This window comes from Drosophila takahashii, chromosome 3L, assembly GCF_030179915.1.
Source record: "Drosophila takahashii strain IR98-3 E-12201 chromosome 3L, DtakHiC1v2, whole genome shotgun sequence".
Lineage (NCBI taxonomy): Eukaryota > Metazoa > Arthropoda > Insecta > Diptera > Drosophilidae > Drosophila > Drosophila takahashii.
This window is the reverse complement of record NC_091680.1, coordinates 5,863,923-5,887,502: the sequence shown is the minus strand read 5'-3', so window position 1 is coordinate 5,887,502 and position 23,580 is coordinate 5,863,923. Positions and strand designations below refer to the sequence as shown.

General features: G+C 36.6%; 3 protein-coding genes across 7 annotated transcripts; 1 reads left to right on the top strand and 2 right to left on the bottom strand.

Moving 5' to 3' along the window:
• Positions 1-632: 632 nt before the first annotated feature.
• Positions 633-17,768, bottom strand: TP53INP (Tumor protein p53 inducible nuclear protein). Of its 5 annotated transcripts, none has more exons than XM_017158792.3 (5): positions 17,535-17,768; positions 3,415-4,071; positions 2,465-2,963; positions 2,056-2,296; positions 633-1,635 (listed from the first exon to the last, which is right to left on the bottom strand). In XM_017158792.3, exons 2-5 carry the CDS (start codon positions 3,776-3,778, stop codon positions 1,471-1,473), a joined length of 1,269 nt encoding a protein of 422 aa, XP_017014281.2. In that variant the 5' UTR covers positions 3,779-4,071; positions 17,535-17,768; the 3' UTR covers positions 633-1,470. The 5 variants fall into 5 exon arrangements, with proteins under 5 accessions (XP_017014281.2, XP_017014280.2, XP_017014283.2 ...); XM_017158791.3 differs by lacking the exon at positions 17,535-17,768 and adding an exon at positions 8,003-8,136; XM_017158794.3 differs by lacking the exon at positions 17,535-17,768 and adding an exon at positions 8,003-8,135 and having other exon boundaries at positions 2,555-2,963.
• A 1,294-nt stretch (positions 17,769-19,062) lies between these two features.
• On the top strand, positions 19,063-20,051 carry LOC108066467 (protein LLP homolog). The gene is made up of 2 exons (XM_017155002.3): positions 19,063-19,336; positions 19,651-20,051. The coding sequence occupies exons 1-2, from the start codon at positions 19,151-19,153 to the stop codon at positions 19,903-19,905; spliced, it is 441 nt and encodes a 146-aa protein (XP_017010491.1). The 5' UTR covers positions 19,063-19,150; the 3' UTR covers positions 19,906-20,051.
• A 40-nt stretch (positions 20,052-20,091) lies between these two features.
• On the bottom strand, positions 20,092-21,768 carry Syx17 (syntaxin 17). The gene is made up of 3 exons (XM_017154984.3): positions 21,362-21,768; positions 21,053-21,299; positions 20,092-20,994 (listed from the first exon to the last, which is right to left on the bottom strand). The coding sequence occupies exons 1-3, from the start codon at positions 21,428-21,430 to the stop codon at positions 20,402-20,404; spliced, it is 909 nt and encodes a 302-aa protein (XP_017010473.2). The 5' UTR covers positions 21,431-21,768; the 3' UTR covers positions 20,092-20,401.
• Positions 21,769-23,580: the final 1,812 nt, after the last annotated feature.

Here is a 23,580-nt window from a genome sequence, read left to right as displayed (position 1 = left end):
TCTGCGCTAAAATACTAATCACTAATTAGTATTACTTGGCACTTTGAGCGTTGTGAAAGGTTCGTCGTCCGCCCCCCGACCACTTGACCCTGGGATAACTGCGTCTCTATGGACAATGACTGGAAATCCATATCCAAGCGAGGGCAGCCCTTGTCCATCGAGCGTGACAACACGCTCCTTAAATCACTTGACCCACATTACCAAAAATCTTAAAATAAATGAAATTGTAAAGCAATTCGATGTTATGAAAGCTACATTGGTTTAAAGCGAAATATATTTAAATACTAGATTTTAAATGAATCAAATATGTGCTGGAATATTTTTAGTTGAAGATTTCCTCAAACTTTTAACCTTTACAATATTTTATGCAATTTTTAAACCCATTTTTGGGAACTCAATTTAACTAACTTACTTTCCTATACATATTTACCACAGACATTGTTTTACAAAAAAATTCCAACCGATTTTGTAGATATTTTTAGAAGGCATTTTATTAAAAAGAGCTTTAAATTAAGTATTTCAAAAAATTTTAAAAATGGTAAGGAAAAAAATGAAATCTATCAAACATAAATTTAAAAAATCCCAAACACTCGCCAAAAATCTAAACTTCCCATAATAATAAAGTCGATATATAAGTTTTAGCATAATCATTTTTATTGTGATTTTTTCCTTTTGTTATATATATGTTTTTATCTTTTTTTGTCCCCCTTTCTCACACATATTTTGTTTCATACATACGCACGCGCATTTCCAACATAATCAGGCATACAATAGAACATTACATCTGGTGTTTTAGGGGTTTAATACAATACATTCTACAATGTTGATAAGCATACACTTTACACACTTAAAATTCATACAAACTCAAACAGATCAATTTCAAGAGATTGCTCACTCAAATAAACATAAAGTTTTTGCAAAACATACCGTAAAGTAATCGTGTGTGTGTTTTTGATTGTTAAATAAATAAAATAGTTTTCTTAGCTACATTAACAAAATCGTTTCTGTTGCTTATTTTATACATGTTTTTATTTTTTTGTCATTTTTCATGTGTGTTTTTTATTTCTTATGGGTTTTTTTGCATATTCATTTTGAAAATTTTATTGCATTTTTTTGGTATTTTTTCATATAAGTTTTGAAATTGAAACGGCAAACGTTAAAACCTACGCATTTACACAGATAGTTAAATTTTTTTGTGGCTTTTGTTTTTCGTTTTTACACAATTAATTGTTAAGTTTAATTAATTAAACATATGTGTGTGTGTTTTTTTTTTAGCTGCTAGATTTTGATATTGTTGTGGCATTTGTTTGTTTTGCGAATTATCTCGTTTCATTTTTGGGGGATTAAGTTAAAATACTAATTAAAATCGCGTCGCCTGCCATGATTGTAATGCTCCTCCTCCGGCGTTTTTCGGGCGTGGGAGGCGTGTGGGTGGTGGTGTTGGGTGGTATTTATGGGGGTGGTGCCCGCCTAGTAGCAGCACTTGCTGCGGTTGTTGTTGGCGCCGCTGACCAGCTTGCAGTGCTGCATCTCCGAGCGGCGCGGGCGGTTGGCCTTGGCCTGGAAGTCGCGCACCTTGTTGGCCCGCTTGATGGCACTGCGGCAGAGCTGCTGGTGCTGCTTCTTGTTGTTGCTCTGTGTGTGAAATGAGGAGGATATGTGGATTAGAAAAAAGGTGAATTCAACCAAAAACTGAACTATTTTTTTAGATTTTAAGAAATAATAAAAATAAAAAAAATAATGCAGGAGGATTCTTTAACTAAAACAACCAAAATATCCCAGTAAAATTGATGATGATAAAAAATCTTTTGTAAAAATAAAATAAATACATTTTTAAAATTCATAGTAGGAATTTTAAAATAACACATGTTTGATATTTAGGAAATAATGAGATTTCATAATTAAAATCAAAAATCATCGAATTGATTATTGTTCGTTACTTAAATAATTATATTCGAAAATGTATTTCATATTTTAAATACTTAAATTGAAAAATTATTTAATGGATCATTGCGCATCCTTAAAATCTATTTCTAATCTAAATTTGAGCCTTACCTTCTGGCTCTGACGAGCCAGCGTCTGCTGCTTCAACTGGGCGGCCGCATGGCGATCGAAGCGAGCGTTGTGGGAGCGCTGCTCCTGGAGAGCCTGGCGCTGATCCTGCGGCTCGGAATCCTCCGGCTCGGGATCCTCCCGTTGCTGCTGTGGCGGCACCTCCGCCGACACCCCGAGATCAAGATTAACAAAACTTTCGGTGCCCTCCTGGGTGGACCTAATACTACGATAAACGGACATGCTGTAATGCGAAAAATATGAAAATAAATAATTAAATAAAAATCACTAAATGATATAGGGGATCTATTATTTTGCGTGCGTTTTTGGCTGTAAATTGTGGTTGTTTTTTGGATTGGGGAGGGTTTTTGGGGTTTTGGGCTCGTATTTGTGTACTATAAAGATCACCAACCTTGGATGCTCAATCAATAGATTCTCAAATGGTGATGTTTCCATATTGATTGGCCCAATCGAGGTGAAGCATGGTGGCGGTGTTACGTACCAGGACTCCTCCATCAGCACGTTAGCACCCTGGCCGAGACCTTGGCCCAGACCCTGATCGCTGCCGCTGGGCGAGGCCACATACAGCGACTGGGTCAGGAGATTGTCAGGGTCCAAGGGTCCCTGGGCGGTCACACTTCTGGGCGGGCTGAGGGTGCTGATGCTCAGCGGACGGGCGACTCGCGAGCGTTGCAGATAGTTGCGCTGCTGCTGCGGCCTCGGTCCGCTGTACAGGGAATGCGAGTTGAGGTGCTGCCGACGGCGGGACGAAGACCCAGCTGGGCCATGGCCGCCGACAGCTGACGAGCCGGAGGAGGCGGCGGTGGCCCCGCCCCGCGACACCTGCGACACCTCCACCACGGAGAGCTCCTCCTCCGAGTCGCTGCGCGGCAGGGAGTCGTCCTCCTCGTCTGGAAAATAAACAGGGAAATTGTTAAAAATATTTAAAAGTTTTTAAAAATTATTTACTGTTTTTTTGAGCTAATGGTTTAGACAACATCATTTTATCAAAACAAAATCTGATTTTATTTTAAGTCTATGACTTTATTTTTAAGGCCTATTTGGTTTTGAAAATTTCAATAATTTTCTTAAGACATATTTGAATTATTTATTTATTTTAGTTTTATGGGCTCGTACATAATACTAAAATAAATCTTGGCAGAAACCACCTCTGACAACCTACAAAATCTATGTTAGAAATCTCGTATTTATTCTGTATCTGGAGAATTTAATATTCTTATTAATAAAGATATTGTAAGTGGGAATATTGCGTAGCTCAAAATGAAACTTGCTCTATATTAAACTCTTTTTCCTTAATTTTTGTTGTATTTCAATATTTTTTGTTTAGGTATTTCAACTCACCTTCCTTCTCCACAATATACCATTCGTCCTCGTCGAAGTCCTCGTCGATGGTTTCGCCCGAGGGCGTCAGCAGCTTGGTGATGGCCGGCTGCTTCCGCTGCTGTTGCTGCTGGTTGATACGCTGCTGCTGCTTGCCACGCCTATTCTTGCCCCGCTTGCCGTTGGAGGCGCGTACCGCCCCCCGATTGTTGCCCGCTACCGAGGGCGTCGATGAGGTGACCTCAATTACATCGCCAGCCGAGGGATCGCTGGTGGGTCCCGGATTCGAGTTGTTGGGGTTCTGGGCGGGATTCTGGGCGTCTTGGCTAATGGATTCGGATGTTGCTGGCGATCCAAAGAGATACGAGGCGAGGCTGCTTAACATTATACACGGGGTTAATGCGGCTGATCCGGCGGTGAAAAACGCTGGCTTTTCTTTATATATTGCTTTCGTATGAGATCAAAATAGCGCTTTTCCACACGGATTTCTTCTTATTTATTTAGAGAGAGACAAATGTGGGAGATTGCTTATGTTGCAGTTGGTTTTTTGTTTGTTCCTTGGATTTGCTTGAACGTTGCTCAGTCTTTTATTTAATTCTTGTTTTGTATTTGTTTCTGTTTCTTTTTGTTTGTACGCTGTTTTCTTGTCTTATTTCTTCTTTCTTCGTAGCGTAGAAGCTGCAAGTGGAAGGAAAAGAGGGGAAAACGTGAGAAATGAGCTTAGCAAATTGTGTGCACATTGCGTAATCACCACCCACTCTGTGGAAAAACCCCCCCTTTTCCAAGTAAGCTGCTTGTTTGCGTGGGCGCACGCGGTTCAATGGGGCGGCTACTTAATTTCATTTAATTGCGATTCCCATACTCGGCTAAGTGATGAGCAGCAGGATTTTTTTAAGTGCATAGACCGAGCGCTTGGGTAACTGATCTTATTTAAAAAATTCCAAAACATAATTACGTTGGGAATACTTAAGATATTTAACTAATTTAAAAAGCTAAAGTCAAGTAAATTTATTATTTTGCAAAAAGAAAATATTTTTAAATATGGTCAGACATTAAAAAATTATAGCCTACTAACAATTTTTGAAACATATTAAAAAAGACATATTAGATTAGATAAATATTAGATAAAGAATAAAAACAACATTATTAATATTTTTAAGTTTATTAAGAGTATTTAAACATTTTATAAATTTTTTTAAGTATAATAAGTGTATCTAAAACGCGTCATATTATCTACGTGTGTATCCTTGTTTACCATAACAATTAATTTAATTCCCTCTGCTTGAAATTCACTTATTTGGCTCAATTTTAATGGATGTGCGAAACCGAATGCAAACTCGAAAACACAAAAGAGAAGTTTCCTGCTTAAAGATGGCAATTATATTTTATTGCATCACTTCGATGCTATTTAAAATATATATATGTAGCTCCAGCGAAATCAATGCAAATTGTCTTTCCAATTCGATTGGGAAAGTGAAATTTTCTCAACGCAAATTAAGGCAAGGCGCCAATTACGTATGATTACATTAATCAGATCTTTTTTTCTGTAGCACTGTGCTGACAACTGTATAATAGAGTTACCAGTGCCATAAAGTATCGCTGCACTGGCCATTAAGTTTCCCAGTTGATAGCTACCCCCGGCCACCTCCCCCAAACCCATTTCCATCCGATTCCGATTCCAATTCCAGCGGTGTGCATGCGCCGAGCTTATGATCGAGGCAATTATATATGGCACACACAATCGTTGAGTGGTTTGAGTTTGCCTGAATATACTGTGTGCATACTGCATACATGCAATTTGAATCGGGCTCACGTCATGACAATAGGAAAATGTCTACTCAAACTATACCCGTATGTATCTATCTAAAAGATGAATTGAACTAAATCGGTGGTGCACTGAGAAAAAATATATATCAAGAAGATATTGAATTTGAAACACGGAAGAAAATACAAAGTGAAAATTAGAAATTGATTTTATAAATTATTAAAATTATTAAATTAAATTATTATTATATCGGAAGCAAAAGAATTTAAAATAGTGTATTGATTTTATTTTGTCCTTTTGCAATTTCTTTTGGTTGAATTATTTACTAAAATATCATTAAAAATTTCAATTTATTTTTGTTTTATTTTAAATTCTTTTTTGCATTGCTCCTATTTTTTAAATATTTGTTTCCGTGCATTTAAATGATTATCGCATCGTCATAAAGATGCCAGCAGCTCGACTGGCATATTTTTGTCGATCAAACGGCGCACGGAAAAGGAAAAGCGAAAAACGGAAAACTCAGAGACGAAAAGCCAATGGAAATGGAGCTAAAGCTAAAACTAAAGCTAAAGCTAAGGCTGGACTTGCAGAGACAATTGCCGTGGCAATTTGCAATTTGACCGCAAAACAAAAACGTGAAAAGTCACTGAAACTAACAAAGTGAAATCTCCTGCTAGCAGAGACACAAAAAGCGTACGAAAATTGGGTTTGATGAGGCAGGCAGTGCGAGTCCGAGAGTCGAAATGTCAGCGAAAGTTTGACAATCAAATTTGATGGGGGGGGCCATTGACTTGGGCAGCGCAAATAAATTCTGATAATTGCCAGGAGATGGTAATGAAATGGACAGATAATGCAGCAAAGGACTGGCATTTATAGAAAATGCATAGGAAATAAAATAAAATACCCAACTTGACCTCAAAATGCCTTGCCATATTTTTTGCATATATGTACATGCGAATGCATTTTTCTAACCGAAAATAGAGGCAAAATATTTCTGTGTTTGCATTGCACAACAGCGATTGCAGAAGCGTTGGGGAATTTTATAAATAAACACGTAGGGGCCAGGCGATCGAGGGCTCTTACTTTTATGGCCGACAGCTTACAGCACACCCTTGATAACCCGCGGGAATGGTTGGTCATGGACCCCACACAGATTTTATTTGAGCTGCAGTAAATTCAATTTCACTTTTGTCACATCTGCAGCCAAATAAATGCAACCTTGGAATGAGAAATTACATTATATATTCTCGACTGCACATTATATGTTCTATATATTACACTCAAAAAAAAATTTTAGAAAATCGCCTATGGATTTGCTTTACTGGCGATTTTTTTCTATATTTCTGGAATATTTCTTGAATTTAATGAATTTTGATTAATTGGAAGAAAATTTTCTTTACCAGTAGAAAATTTTTTTATTTTAAAGAAAAAAATCGCCAGTGAAGCAAATCCATAGGCGATTTTCTAAAATTCAGGGCGATTCATTTTCTGAGTGTATATTATGCATCGTTTAGATACCATATCATAGCGCTTATTTTAGCTCAGAATTTTGTTTGTTTTCCTTTTGACTGCGACCTTGATCGCTAATGGATTATATAAGTCTAGACTAGATATTGAGGAACTATCGTTGGCGAGTCAACAAACTTCTTCAATGATGGAACATGTTTGGCTGATAAACTAGCACCGAATAATAACAACATAGAATTTGCAAACTCATTTTAGTAGCGATAAGCACCGCACCCCAGACAGAATTCGCCAGACAGCGTCGACTATGCTAATAATTTCTATTTGTATACTATTATACCATTGTTTACTATATAGTCTAGGTTTCAAGAGAGACTATAGCCCAGAGTCTGGCGTGTGCAGTCGACAGTCGAAAGTTCAAGCTTTGTTCAATTGATTGTACTATATAGTTTTGTAGATAGTGGAGATACAATGGGGCTGGGCTAATGAACTTGAACTAATTTAGTTGGGTTGATCATGGAGTGAAAAAAGACAAAGCAAATGGGTAACTGGAATTTCTGGACATCCCGAATTTATTTATATTTTAACAAAATATTTCAAACAAAGAAATAAAGCTTTCCGCTCAAGTGCAAACCAATAGCCAATCTATATACACAACAAAAAAAAAACACATACAGAGCTGATATCTATATGTGGGCATATATTCATATCAGTCAAATCGTATCTGATTAGCTTTAAGCTCTCAACGCAGTCAAAGTGCAAATGTTCCTTTGTTTTTTAAAGGAATTTCTTATTTTTGTTTGTTACTGTTTTTTGTTTTCTTTTTTTGGGAAAACAAAAAACAATCCAAGGGGTATAGAATTTTTCTCTTTATGGCATAATGCGGAATTATGCAAGCTAGCCAAATGACGTCAAAGGCGACCTTGAATTCGGAATTCTGCCAATTATAGGCACTAATTGGCAGAACAATTGGAAATATATATGGTACGAATATATCGATGAGATGCTCACCTTATGGATGGTGAAAAACTAGAGAAAACTAGAGAACTGCACAAAGAAAAACACACACGTAAATTCAACGGGTATTACACGGGTATTTTAGGATTTTTTGGATGCGGATTTTGCCACTGCAGACGGTACAGCCTAGTCGACACTCGTTTGCCAACTGAATCGACGGAAGCGCATTTGAATTTCAAAAGCGGACGCAAGAACAAAAGCTATAGTATCTGTATCTGCGAGTGTGGTGTACCTGTATCTGTGCGTACCTGTGTATCTTTTAGATACTTTGTGTTTGTATTTTTTTCGTACTGCTGCTGCTGCACTTTTTACTCTATTATTTTTGGGCTAGGCTAAGTTCACACTTCTCTTTTGTTTATTTACCTAATCTCTTCAGGGGATTTTCACTTTTCTTCTGCGCTGCACTCGATTTTAGCTCGGTGCTGCTGCTGCTGTTGCTTCTGCTTTCAAATATCAAAGGCGAATGCCAGCCAGCGATCGTTGTAAATGCTGAAAAAGTATCTCAGTATCTCTGGGATTTATTTTCCAGAGAGCCAGAGCGCAGAGAGAGCCCTCGCGAGCGTATCTAAGCCCATAATTATGTATTTTTTTAAAACGCAAAAAGCCACGATCGCTACAAAGAAAAAAACAAACAACAAAAGCTAAAGCGCCAAAATTATGCTCCAACCAGCTGGGCAGCGCTAAAAAATAAAGAGAGAGCCCCCGAGATCATACGTGTTGTTCGTGATTTTTGTTTACCAACAAAGCGCGATCTACGCGGCTCTCCCTCTCTATATACACACCGTACTCCATACCTTCCATATATAAATACTATACTGTATTACTAACGTTTTCGCTCTCCGATCAGCTGCTCTGACGTTTGCGCATTGACACACTTTGCCGCCCCGCCCGGCGATCCCTCCCCTTCGAAACTGTATCTGCTAGATACTTTTCTATCGCCAGACCAAGTGGCTCTTCGCTGCCAACTGGCCACGGGCTGCCCGAGTGACTAAGCTGCCCAGGGAGGGGGGAAAAGGGGTGGAATAATGTCTACACTTAAACAAACTGAAATTATTAACATTTAAAATAAATTGAAAAAATAAAGATATTAAAATCTATAAACGATCGTTTGAAATTTTTATTGTTTTTCATGTTTTTGCAAATATAGTAATTTATTTATAGTAAAAAAAGAGAGAATATTTTGTTTCAAGTGCATGGGTGTGGGATTCTCGCACAAGCAAAATAGTTGGCAGCTGGCAGCTCCAAAGTTCACTCTGAAATACAGTTTCTCTGCTTAATAATTTCAAATGTTTAATGCCGAGTCATGGCTGAGGCAAAAGGCAGCCAAGCAATAAGTTGTCGGACAATCGGAACGCATAAAAATGCTAATGAAATGCTGAGAACTATTTGCAAACTGTCAATTTCGCAGCCAAAGCGGAGAATACGCGAGGCATTCAAATAAGTTCAGACTTCGTTTCGTTGCCAGTTTGCCAATCATCGCATTATGCAATTCGAAATCAATTGAAATAATAATCATCAAGTGTCGGCTACTGCTTGTTCGGATATAAAATTCTATAGACGATACAGAGAATGAGAATGAGCTCATTTAAAATAATGATTAAAAGTTGGCTACTGCTTGTGCAGATTTATTTTATAAAGATTGTAGAGTATGGATTTAATGTTGAGAGTCTAATAATATTAATAAATTTTTTTATATTTATGCTACTAAATATTTTTTAATTTTAAGCCTATATTTATTATTGTATTAGACTTGTATACAAACATATTTATTTCGGCAATAAATTAATATAATGTGTATTTATTTTATAAAACAATATTGTTTTATTTATTTTATTTGCCTTAAATATTTTTTTTCCTGCCTGTCATGTTGTTTGGGGATATATTTTTAATTATCTCCGACCGCTACTTTTGCACACCCAAAAATCGATTCTCGTTCTCGCCACCCATTAAATAATTTCATTTCGTTTTAGATAATGGGCAATAACACACAAGTGCATGTATTGATACATATTTCTGGCAAAAGCACAACCTCTCGGCCAGGTTCAAGGTTGTTTAGCCATTAGCACACACCATTTCTATATATTTTTAGAAATTTTATCATGCAACAGCTGACGGCGACAAGTTGTAGCTTTTGTTGTAGCCGAGAGGAAAGTGGCTCACGGCTACAAAAGTAGCTAAGCTAAGCGCACATACAGGTGCCAAAAAGCTGCAAAAATATCACCGGATATAGCAAGGTATATATGTCCAAATATATAGGGAAATTTATGTGTGTTTATGGCCACTATACCTACACAAAATCTTGTGATCTCTCTCCCCAAAAACATATCACACCATTGGTTTTTTTTTATAATTAATCTCAGTCTGCACGCGTTTTGTTTATGTTCAAAAAAAAAGTTTAAAAAACATGATAAAGAAAACAAAAAAAAATTCCCCTACTTTTGCGTAGCGGTAAACAATATTGGCGTCATCGGGAAGACGCCAACGAAATAGAAAACAAAATAGAAAACTATTTGCGCCCGACAGCACTTTAAACTCAAATAAACAAACCCCAGATCGAGATATCTATGGGAAAGACTTGTTGGGTCTCTAATCTAATCGGGGGTAATGTTTATGCTAGCTGTAGCTGCCACATCTTGTGTCTCAAAGTGATTACAACAAACGAATACAACCAGTAAACTAGAAAACTGGAAAAGCGGCCAGCATCAAAGGGTGGAGTGGAGTGAACCATGGCCAATCCTAAGTGAACTCGACTGTTCCGAGCATTTCTTTCTGGGTTATTGCGCACAAACTCCCCCCATATACAACCCCCTCTATAAGCATAGCTTGGAGATACTGCGCAGTTCGGGGACTTCGGAATCGGAATCGCTATAACATAAAGGCAAATGACGAACGCCAACGCATCTACAGAAGCTAAATGCGACATCAAGTGAAGCAACTTTTTATTCGTTTTATGTTTTCATTTCGGATGGACAAACATATGAATGCTTTTCAGCTGCAGTCAGTGGAATTTTGTAGGATCATCGTAATGGATACCATGTGCGGTAGAACAATATGATCATGGTTTTACTTTTGAGACACTTGACGCTTTGTGGTGGCTTCGAATGGTTTATGTTTCATCAAAAAAAATTTGTTGCAATGCTAATATGTTTTACATTTTCATGGAATTTTCAAGTGGCTTAACGTTTGTCTTAAACAAATATTAAAACCTTCCGCTAATTTTATTTGTAGTAAAATTTGCCTATTTTATCATTAGTTACTAAATAAAGCTTTTTAAATAAGACCAAAAACATTCTGCGTAATCTTATTTCTATAAATATTTTTAGCCATATCTTCAAAGCCCATGAAGACCCCCTGTAAAGCTCCTCAAAGCCATGACGCAAACGTTTCTTTGATGTCACAGAGACACATATGAGACACTTGTGAGGTTCCACTGTACCAATACCTCTGAGAATCCAGGTTCATTGTGTGGTGGCTGTGCCTGCTTATCAAACGATCGATGATAAATGTGGGATTGCAGGTTCTCTGCCTCCACATATAATTAATACCTACATATATAATTTCAAGTTCGCGTACCTTGGCTGCACTTTGGCTGTACATATTAATGGCATTTAGATGTGCTTTTTATTATATTTGTATATACTTTTATATGGGCCGTTCTTTTACAAACCGAACAGATTTGGCCAAAAAAAAAATTTCACATTTTTGATTTGCCTGAAACTTTTTTTACACGTACTATTCGGAAAATAAGTAAACACGTGTATCAGGATTTGACCGAAAAAAAATTATTTTCCTAGTTCGAATTTTTTTAAGTGTGCCAAAAATTGTCAAATTTGAAAAAGTACCCTCTCATTGAAAATCTGTATCTCCGGTTAAATGAATCCAATTGACTTCATGTCTTTTGCAATAATTCCTCTAAAACCTCTCCTTTCAAAATAAAATTTCTTAAAAAAATTTTTTTTTTAATTTCTTAAAAATAAAAACAAATTAAGATTTAAAAAAATTTTTTAACTACTGCCCCCACAAAAAAAAAATTTGTTTTTGATTTTAATACTTGCGCCATATTGTTAGTTACAATCGGTTTTTGTAAAAAGTTGGAGCCACTTTTAGTTTTTAAAATATCGCATTTGTTTTAGCAAGGCCTCGGCTTTTTTCTATGAAAAAACGTCGCAGCAAGTAGATCTACTCTCTCACTCTTATCGGATCCTAATGGAATTTATGTTTTCTCATTGTTTACTAGTCCTTTAACAATTGTTAATGATTAAAAGTTAAGTTTTAAGTTTTTTGACAATTTCTGAATGACAAAAAGTAAAAAGTCATTTTTTAATCAATTAAAAACTTACAACTATTTATTTACAACCGTCTATTTAATAAACAATAATTTTAAATTTATTTTATTTATTATTTTTTTATATTATGTAATTTATTAAACATTTTTAAATATTTATTTTTAAATTTAAAAAAAAAATTAATTGAATTTTATAATTTTTTATTTTTATTAAATAAATTTTTTTAAAAACTTAAAAAAAAATATTTAAAAATGTTTAATAAATTACATAATATAAAAAAATAATAAATAAAATAAATTTAAAATTATTGTTTATTTAATAGACGGTTAAATAAATAGTTGTAAGTTTTTAATTGATTAAAAAATGACTTTTTACTTTTTGTCATTCAGAAATTGTCAAAAAACTTAAAACTTAACTTTTAATCATTAACAATTGTTAAAGGACTAGTAAACAATGAGAAAACATAAATTCCATTAGGATCCGATAAGAGTGAGAGAGTAGATCTACTTGCTGCGACGTTTTTTCATAGAAAAAAGCCGAGGCCTTGCTACAACAAATGCGATATTTTAAAAACTAAAAGTGGCTCCAACTTTTTACAAAAACCGATTGTAACTAACAATATGGCGCAAGTATTAAAATGAAAAAAAAATTTTTTTTTTGTGGGGGCAGTAGTTAAAAAATTTTTTTAAATCTTAGTTTGTTTTTATTTTTAAGAAATTAAAAAAAAATTTTTTTTAAGAAATTTTATTTTGAAAGGAGAGGTTTTAGAGGAATTATTGCAAAAGACATGAAGTCAATTGGATTCATATAACCGGAGATACAGATTTTCAATGAGAGGGTAATTTTTCAAATTTGACAATTTTTGGCACACTTAAAAAAATTCGAACTAGGAAAATAATTTTTTTTCGGTCAAATCCTGATACACGTGTTTACTTATTTTCCGAATAGTACGTGTAAAAAAAGTTTCAGGCAAATCAAAAATGTGAGCCAATAAAAGGTGTTCGGTTTGTAAAAGAACCGCCCATATACATGTTTTATAACGCGTAATTTCAATTAGTACGTGAGACGCAGTTGTGCGCTTATTCAATGTGTTGTCTCTTCTCTTCTTAGGCAAATCCGCTGGGCACGACGCATTTTTTTTATCACTTTGTTTATCAGTATCACAGTACTAGGTACTAGGGTCCAGCTGTCGTTTATAGATTTCTGGGTCAGCGCCGTCTCTGGCCCCCCAATCTATAGTAAACAATCAATCAATCTAGTAAATCGATTTACGCGCCCTTCTGGCGGATTACATCAGGCGCTCAACTGGTGACTCGGAAATGACTAGACGATGACTTTAAATATAACAAAGAGTCGCAATGAAATAATATGGCTTTAGGCACGTGTTATATTGTAAAAAAAATGCTGCACCTGGGAAAAAAATACTTTGACTTTTCCTTAAAATAATTCGGAGATTTAATAGAAATCTTTGGAAAATCGAAATCATTATATTTAGCGCCCATTCATATATTTTCTAAATATTTTTTAAATTAGATTTAGTTGATTTGATTTGAAAATGATTTGGTTTAATAGAAACCTCCGGAAAATGAATATATTTTTCGACTTAAAATAATAGGAAATTTATATTAAAGTCATTATTACTTTCAATGAGTTTAAAAAGACCTTTAGTAAAATACAAATTCCGAACTATGAACCCATTGTTATGCTTATAAAAAACAATGCAGATTAATTTCCTTTCCCTTTATTTTTCCCATCCTATTGTATCCCTATTTACTTAATTAAATTCCTTTTTCTTTATAATCAAATTAATTTTTTGACACCATTGTGGAATAAATTTCCACAACAGCCAGGCATAAATATAGCACTCAAAGTGCCTCAATTTAAGCGCCTCAATTGTGTTTGAACGTCGCCAATTAAAGGGGATATTTATGGACAAATATAAATCGACCGAACCCGAACCCTAAACCCCTCGTACCCCCCTTGCAGAAAGTCCCCCCGCTGGGCTTAAAATAGTTTCGACCGCAGTTGGTTACTGTAACTGTTACTGCTTGCTTTTCCCCTACTTTCAGTGCAGGAAAATCGCAGGAAAATATAGAAAAGACTCTCTCTCCCTCTCTCCACTCTCTTTTCTTAGTCCGATTTTGTTTACAAACAAATTTGTTTGACCTGCGCAGTGGAGGGCATTTTCCCCGATGATGATGATTACCTAGCAACCTTCGAATGTTTTGGTTCACTCTCTCGCTGCAATTATGTGTGTATATATACGGCATACCCTATATATATGTACAAAGTAACGACTTCCGCATTTTAGGGAAATGTAGGCCCAGGAAAAACTTTTTCACAGCCTCCCGTTCCGCAAAATTTTTGGGGGTCACCTTTGCTATTTTTGGTTGGTTTTTTGCAGGGTGCCCCTAGATTTTTACCCCCTAAAAATGGTTAAGCTGCAAATCGATGAAAGGCCCATAGCTGCAAATCAGCGCCAGTGGAAAATGAACACGTCAGCAACCCCCAAATAGGAAAAGCGGGGGGTTGTGGGCTTTGGGAGGAACTGCGCAGTGTGCAGTGTTACTGAGCCTACAAACGTTCTACCACCTGGAACTTGGGACCCACCCCCCTTATATACCTCCCCTATAAAAACCCCGACTGCAGCTGCGTTTTATTTCTGAAATTATGACATAATTTTTGACATTTTGATGCGCAGTCAAGAACCTCAGAGGCAAAAGAAAAAAAGCGACTTACATAACTCGAAATTACTATACAACTTGAACTTGACTTTGGTCTTTGTTTTTTTTTTTGTATTTTTCTTGTGTCCTAACAAACAGGTTTTTCTCACACCACCATAAAAATTTCACTTTCTTCGCTGCCATAAATCAGAGGACCTGCCAGGAGCCCAAAAAAAATCAGTAACCCAAAACCGAGACAAGAACATCATCAAGTGTTCATTGTTTTGGTCTTTTGTTTGGATATCTTTTGGGCTACACATGCGTAATTACAGTTACGGCAAGTCGGCTGACTAACTTTCTAATTATAGTCGGGCATTATCGGGTTCTGAGGAGAAAGAGGAGGAGGAGGGTCTATGGAGGCCCGTCCGCAATGCGTGCCATTTAGGGATTAGCCCACCAGCTGCCTACTTTTGCTACCTGATACTGGGAATGGGCACTGGGTTTTTGTATCTTAAACCGATGGGATGAGACGCCTGACGACGACCCTCGGGAACGGTGACAAAATGCCGCGTCAGTTGGTAGCGTAGCGTTCTAATTAAACCCGCTAATGCCGCCGTCTAACGATGACTTAATTGCCTTTATTCCCTGCTCAAAGATAGGCTTTGCCGAGGGAAAAGCGCCTTAAAGGTGGTCAGCGCCTTAAAAGGCAAAGACTAGTTCAAAAATAGCACACAAAGGAATTGACACTGGTACAGGGTGAAAAAAATCATCAAAATAGGTCGATATCTTGATTTAAAGTAAAATCAATTCACACTAAGAGAAACTTGAAAAAGTATGGTTTAAAAAACTATTTAACATTTTGAAGATAGAACATGATTCCTTATTATTTTGTTTTTAATATTTCTGTACATTTTTTACTACTTCTTTTGATTGTATAATTTATTTTGAATATTTTTGGAAGTAATTTCTTTGAAGAAAAAACTTAGGTAGTGATAATTAATATTTCTTAATTATTAATATCTTTAGTCACTTTTTAAAATATCAAAAAGTCGAGAGAAGTATTGAAAATGTTTGAAATTCTGTTTAAATATTGGGGAATGTATTTCAGCTCATTTTTTTATACCTATAGTATTTATTTTCAAGTTAAAAAATAATAAATATTTTTTTCCTGTGCATAAGCTAGACTTTCTGTGACTACGGTTACCCTTTTGGCCAATTAAGGCGACCAGATTTGTTGGCCGCGATCGGGGCTGGATCCAACTTACTTACTTACTTATAGTAAATATCTGGCAGATACACACATTTGGTGTGGAGTTTGCAGCATCATCAGCTGTTCGCTGTTTATGTTGTTGTCTGTGGCTTTTGTTTTTCAATTTTTCTTTCGTTGCCACAGACAAACAACAACTGGCCAGACTTGATTTATCATCCGGGACCGACCGTTCGGCCCCTACGATTTTGGACCCTGCCCCTCCGTTTCGATCCAGCACCTTCGGTTCTTCAGTGTTTTATATTCAGTTCTTCTGCTCTTCAGCTCGAAAAATGGATGGACAATGGACAATGGCAACTGCAACTGCAAGACCTGTTCTGCACATTTGCCGCATGATTCACTTGGGTTTGGGTTTTTCGGGCCTGCATTTGTGTTTGTGGTGGAGTGGCAAAGGTTTTCTTTTCTCTCTTCGAAAATGCTCCCTAATTTCGGTTGTCTTTGGTTAAAATCTCAACATCTGAGCAAATGTTTGGCAGGCAGCCAGCGATTTTTGGCTGTTGTTGTACATACATAGTTTGAGGAAATAATTGCAAGGCTAATTAAGATGTTAATCAGCGAAACATTCATTGCACTTGGCATCGCCCGATGACACTCCATGAACACATAGTCATAATGATTGCACAAAATGCACAAAATAAAACTCGATCGTGGGGCAAAGTGCAGCGGCTAAATGAGCCTGAACACGCAGAGAGAAAATACTAGAAATTTCAACTAAGTTCAAATTATAAGCTTAATAATACAAGTTGGTAAAGAAAAAACCAGAAAAATTTCGCAAAATAATTTTAGTATTAAACACATTTTTGCCTTGTGGTAAAATAAATTCTTTTCTAAATAATAACTATTACTCAAACAAAAACAATTAAATTAATTTCCTTAAAAAAAAACTATTAAATATTAAATAATAATAATAATAAATAATCTTCTAAATAAAGTACTAAATTATTTTTTAAAAACTAAACTAATAATTTACTTTAAATATATTCCATTAATATTTTAAATTATTGTTTAGGAACTTTACTAATACTTATTGAATTAAAGGAAGCACAATTCTAATAATAACTGTCCAAAAATAGGTTTCCCTTATTGGATTTCATCCATTTAAATCACGTTAATTTGACAAAAAGTACCCCTCATTTTTTGCAGTGCCCGTCAGCTGGGAAATGCCAGAGATCTGAGATGTGGCACGGTTGTGATAACGATCGCAACAAATGCTGAAAACGTGATGCAAGTCAAATTTATGGCTATTAGATGCCCAGAATGGAAATCCCCTTAACAAGAAACTCGGCCGATTTGCAGGCGAATGGAAAACATTTTGGGGGAAAATTCAGTGTGTGTGTGGAGAAGTTTTCCTTGTTGTGGGTCTGACCGAGGAAACCAAGGAAAACTCTCATACACAAACACACACACTGTCGCAAAAGTGTGAACTCTTTGGATGCGAAGGTGCAATCAGAACTTTTTTCCTGCTTTTTTGTGTGTTTTGTGCACTTTTTTGTGTATGTATCGCTTGGCTGCACTTGAGATGTGTGTACATGTAAATCGGCTTGCAGCAAAAAACTTTGAGAAATATATCCCAGAATTTTTGTATACAATTTTGTATGTGAGTGTAAGTATCCTTTCCTTGGAGAAGGACTTCCGCTTAAGTTTTGGGCTTCTTTTTTGGGGGTTAAAACTGCACTTACTTGCTGCTCGGAGTTTATTGATCGATCGATGGCGGAATTTCCCCTTCTCTGATTTCTGTTTTCTGCAAATTATTTGCACCAGCAAAAGCTTTTCACACAATTTTCAAAATGTTTTTAATTGTTTTTTGTGCTGATTACTTCCGTTTTTTTTGAAGAACTGAGAGAGGGGGTGAGAAGTGAGGAGAGCAGCGCTACAGGAACTCCGTGACGTATGCTAGCAACAACGACTGACGAGCGAATGATGGCAGAAGGTTTACAAACTGGCCAACAAAGCTGCTTGTCCGTATGTCCGTATGTGTGAGTCTCTTTTCTGAGCTGGTATTGGTGCCTTAGTGCTGTGGTATTGGTGGCTCTACAGCTGAGCCCGACACACTTACCCTGTTTCTGCTTCTCCGCCTCGGTTTCCGCTGCTGCGCATGTGCAAGAGAGGTCTTTCCAGTTACCCTATTCAAAACTGAAGCACCCTAGCAATGATACAAAGGTAGATATAAATAAAATTAATCATTATATCCCTTTTAATTTTTCACCACAAAAACAAAAGTGAATTCAAAAATAATATTTCTTGTTGCATACTTTTTGGATCATTTAAACAGATTTAAAATCTCCAATATTTTTTGGCACAATAATTATCTAATATATATATTTTTAAATCACTTTTTAGAATATAAATATGTTATAAAAATATGTATTAAATATTATGAAAGCTAAACATAAATCTTCATCACCTTATAAATGATTTTATTACCTTTTAAAACCTGATTCTGTATTCAGTTTCAATAAAGTTCACGTAAATGCATATTTTCTTATAATAAAGAGTATCCACTAGTCGTGTTAAACAAACCTCCACTTGACTTTATATCTTTTCGTATTTTGCAAGCCTCTCATTTTCTCTCTTCAGCAGCTGATTTTGTTTGTATACAAAAATCATATTGCATTCTGAGCTGAGAGCAGATATAGTGAGAGAGGGAGAGAGAATAGGTAAATAAATAAAGAGGGGAATAAATAAATATGTGAAGGGTGGATGGAGACGGGGGCCAGAAAGAGGAAATGGAAGAAAACCACCAAAGCTTAATTTGTGGTTTTAAGACAAGTAATTGTTAATATATGTGAGTGTAAGGAAAAGGTCATAAAGTGCCAGATTTAGTTGCACATCATTTTGGTAGTCTCAGACAAAGGTCTTAAGCTCTTGAATCTTTAAAATCATTATTATTGATTAACCAAAACCCAAAACTAGTCTTGTAAAATAAAATTATTCTAATAAATAAAACTAAAAATGATTATGAATATAATATAATATTTAACAAGCTATTATCCTGTAAATTTGTAATCCAAAATCTAAACATTATTTTTCGCAGTGTTTTTCCAACTGGAAACGAAATAAAAGGACATAGCGAATGCACCCTCCTGGCTTAGCGGGGACACCACCCAGTCAGCCAATACACCTTCCTGAAATTTCAGGGTGACCATTATGATTATTTTAGGTATATTCGAATAAATGGTGTTAAAAAGTACATTTATCAGCTGCCACAACGCACGTGTTTACGTTTTTGGCAAATTGAACGCAATTCCTTATTTCTTCGTTATTTTCGGTTATTAATTAATAGCCGACAAGCAAAATGGGCAGAAATAATCGCTCCCGAAAGCGCCGCGATGAGATGAATAAGATAAAGAAGGCGCGGTATGAAGCCAAAGAGTTGATTCGCCTGAAGAAAACTCTGGGACTCCTGGATGCCGATGGAAACGAGATCATGAAAGATATCAGCGATGTGGTCGAAGTTAAGACCTCCAAGGAGCTCAAGAGGGTAAGTTATGAGTAGAAATTAATGGTATTTCGGTACCTGTAACTTATTACATATATGTTCCTAGATTTTCTGTAGAATTTACTTTAAATACATGGGTATATAATATGTCATGACCGGCCCACCTTTACTTTTTCTTTATATTCCTTTCTTATCAAATTCTAGAAATATCAAGTACCGGGATTGTTTAAATATAAATGTATGTTTGAGGTATTTTTTTCCTTAAATACAAAGATACATCATTCAGTTTTCACCGCACACTTTCAATTTTTCCTAAAATCCTTTTCTTATAAATTTTTCGAAATCCCTTTTTATAGGAAGCCAAATCCAAGGAGGAGCAGGAACTGATTTACGAGCACCAGGAGAGTCTCGAAAAAGGCGAAAAAGTAAAAGTAACCAATGAAAATACGGGCGTGGAGCACGTTTTCAACAGCAAGACCCTCAAGGATCAGTACGGCAATTATCCTGCGTGGTTCAAGAAGAAGAAGACCGCCAAGCGTCTAAGGAAGAAGCAGCACTCGCAGAAGAAGAACTTCAAACAGGCATGGACTACGGTTAATGTACCCCTATAAATCGGGGGATAGAGCTACCCTTTTGGTATCTTAACATAGTTTGTAAGTCCCCGCTTAGTTTAGTAGGTTTTGTAGGCCATTTCTACAAAGATGTTAATAGCTAAGACTATATATTGCATATTAAAGCCTTAACAAGTTTATAAAAACCTTAAAACTCTTTACCTTCTCAACAGGGAAAACTCAAACTTCAAGTTGTTAAAGCTACGAGTTATTATTGCATATTAAAGCCTTAAAATCTACACACAGTTGCGGTGTCATGTGAACAACAAATATCCAACGCTTAAACTAGAAGATGATGCTTCTTTCGAGCTCTACTGCACATGGATAATCACAAAATGGGTTGGGATATTGAACTAAAATCGGTGTCATAACTTCTCTACTACTGAATGGAGCAATAGCTGCGCACACTGCAGATCACTCCGCTGGTGGCCGCCTCCAAACGTCGCGTATTCGCCGACCAGATGTGCGTGGTGGCCAGAGACGTAGATGCGACGGGTCATTCCGGCTTCTCCTTGAGCTCCAGTCTCTCGGTGGATTCGCTATCCGGCTGCTGCTCCTCCTCCTCGATATTGCCGTGCATTACATTGGGATTGGCCTTGAGCACAGAGCCACCGGTGAAGCCCAGGATGCCACAGCCCACGGCGGCCAACCCACCAGCTTTTATACCAGCCACCAGTCCAATGGGTCCACCTACACAGGTGCCCAGCAGGGCTCCTACCATAGGATACATGGCCTTCTTGTAGGTCAAGGCTCGTCGCAGATTCAGCTCACCCTGCTGGACATTTTCAAGTGCCTCCTCTGCATTATCTGCTATCTTTTCCACGGCCACCGACTGCTCTGCAGTTAGCTGCCTCATTCCATTGAACATCCCGTGCAGATCGTAGATCTCCCTCTGCAGATTCTCCATTTGATCGAGGCAAGCTTGTCTTTGCGCCAATTGGTGCTCCTCCAGCTGGAAATTGAGTTGCAACTGAGGCATGTGCCGATGGGCAGGCAGGTTATTCATGTCCACATCCTGGTTGGGTTGATTATCCAGGTCCTCGTCGTACTGGGAACTCATGGTGGAGGTGGGCGACTTCAATTGGAGTTCTAAAGGGGGAAAATATAATAGAAAGCTTTGTTTTTTGAGTGGTTATGCCCAACTAACCCGCAAAATCCTTCATGCCAGCAAAGGCTTTTTCCCTGCCAGGTCGCATTAGCTGATCAAATCGTTCCAAATCCTCCTCTCTAACTTTTTCGCGCAGTGCATCCATTTCTAGAAGCAGATTCTTGATTTGTTTTATGACCCTCAAGGCATTTAGCTCCTCTTTTTTGATTTTTTGCCAGTCTCCGAGGGCCAGACTTTTTTCTATATTACTCCGATGGTTTTTTAAGAGGCCCAGATGGTGGGGAACCTGTGGGGTTTATAAGAAATTAAGTTATAGATCTTTAAACAAAGATATAGTATATAACTTACGGCCATATCGTGAAACCTTTGTATGGAGACCTCCGCCTGTTTGAGCGGCAGTTTCTCATCGCGAGTCATTGTGAAGTGAATACTTTGAACTCGCTGCACTTGGATTTTTAATCAGTTTTAATTGTGGTAAAAGTGAAATCTGGGGGATCAGTTTCTATAGCTCCCCCGCCCCTTTTTTCGATGGACCTTGCCTAAGCAGTTTTCCCTGGTTTTTCTGCGCAGTTAGTGACGTCACTTCGTGTAATTGGTATTTTCGAGAAGACTTGTAATGTTCGATTGTTGTTGCTGACACTACGGCGACTTGGTTCCAATCATGCTGGTTGCGTCCCCTATATTTTGCACTGATAACTGAATTCTATTGTGCAGCCTAATTATTTGTTTATAATCAGAGATGATATTCCATCGATGTTTTTCTGTTTAACATTGCGTGACACGCGTTAACAGCAGAGCTAACAGTGCGCACGGACTTGAGTAGAAATTGCACTGCGAAGTTAACAGCATGTTTGGTAGGTGCGAAACTTGGCTAAGGGCATGGCTAATGTAAATTTACAGCAGTGGCCAAAATAGTAGCAGTGGGGGTAAATTTAATGGTTTTAAAGTTTTAAAGTTCATTAAATAGACTTTCTAATCTTTTCTCATTCGGGCCGCCCTAGCAAACTATTCCAGCCTTTTTCCCTTTACAGGCATTTTCTATTGCAGCGTGACGAATGAGAAAAGATTAGAAAGTCTATTTAATGACGAGTGTAACAATTTTTCGTCACAAATGTTGATATCAGAACTTTTGTATGTTGAAGGTGCGGTCGTCACTAGTTTTTTACCTCGTTAAGAGGTGTTTTTATTTGATATCAGAAGTTTTTGTTTGTTTACATTTGCTCTCATAGGAGCTAATATATACATTTAAATTTAAATTGGTCAATCATAATTTGTAAGCCATTGTATTTAAACAAATTAAGTTAAAAAGTATTTCAAAATACCTTTTAATCGAGGTATGGCACATGTCTGTACATTTAGTAGTGTAGAACTTACAAACTAACGAAATTTAGCCATTTTTAGCTTTTTTCCCGCTAAAGTAGCGGCTTTTTCCAAAAGTCGTAGAACAAAAGATTCCTATATGGAACTCTTAAGTGCAAATTTACTGATTCCATGACCCTAAAATACAGTTCGTAAATCCTCACACAAAACTCAATACTCAGGGAGCATTAGTTGTTCGAGCTGGCAAAAGTGGCTATTTTCGTATAAAAATAACTTTTAAACATGACTTTTTACAGTAATGTGTTGTATACCAAAATTTAAGGAATCTCAAGGGCTACACAGTTTAAGGTTTTAAAGAAAATCGTTAGAGCCGTTTTTGAGAAAAATAAAAAAAGCTAAAAAAAAAAGGTTTAAAAAATTGTCTTTTGTTCATATTTTTTTAACTATTACATTTACACAAATTGCATATAGAAGGCGTTTATAGCATTTAAAAATACCTTTCAAACGAGATGCAGCACAAGCCTGTAGCTTTAGTAGTATAGAAGTTACGGCTTTCCGAATTTTAGCTACTTATAGCTGTTTTCCCGCTAAACTAGCGGGTTTTTCCAAAAGTGGTAGAACAAAAGTTTTTTATATCGATGTGATGAACGTCATATCAAATTTTCAGAACTTAAAAAACATATTTTGGACAAGTGGACAAGTGGACAAGTGGACAAACAGAATTAAATTTTCATTTTGGGAAGAAGAAGAAAATCTTATTTTGGCTATAACTTTTGAACGGAGAGTCGGATTTTGACAAATGACCCCTCATTCGACGGGTATTTTCAAAAGGAATACAACTAAAACATTGCGAGGGGGCATTTATCCCCACCGGCCCCAACAGCTCCAAATTTCGAAATTTTCACTTTTTTACTTTCACCGCTCTCTCTCCCAAGCCAATTAATTTTCTTAGAGTCTTGGTATGCAATCCTGTTAGTTTTCGCAATACCTTTCGATAGGTGTATCATTCATTATGATCGGACCATCACAGTAGATTTTCATTTCTTCGTGTATATATAGTAGTCGCCTTCGCACACTCTCCTGGTGATGTACGTTTTTATCTCTTTAAACTTGCCTACAGCCACTGACACTGATTTATTTTTCAGAACTCATTTCAGTATTGTTTTTAAAGTTTTCTAAATTTTCTAAATTAAAATATCCAGGATTTCGTTGTGGAAGGGTTCGAAACAAATTTGTTGTTTTTGAAT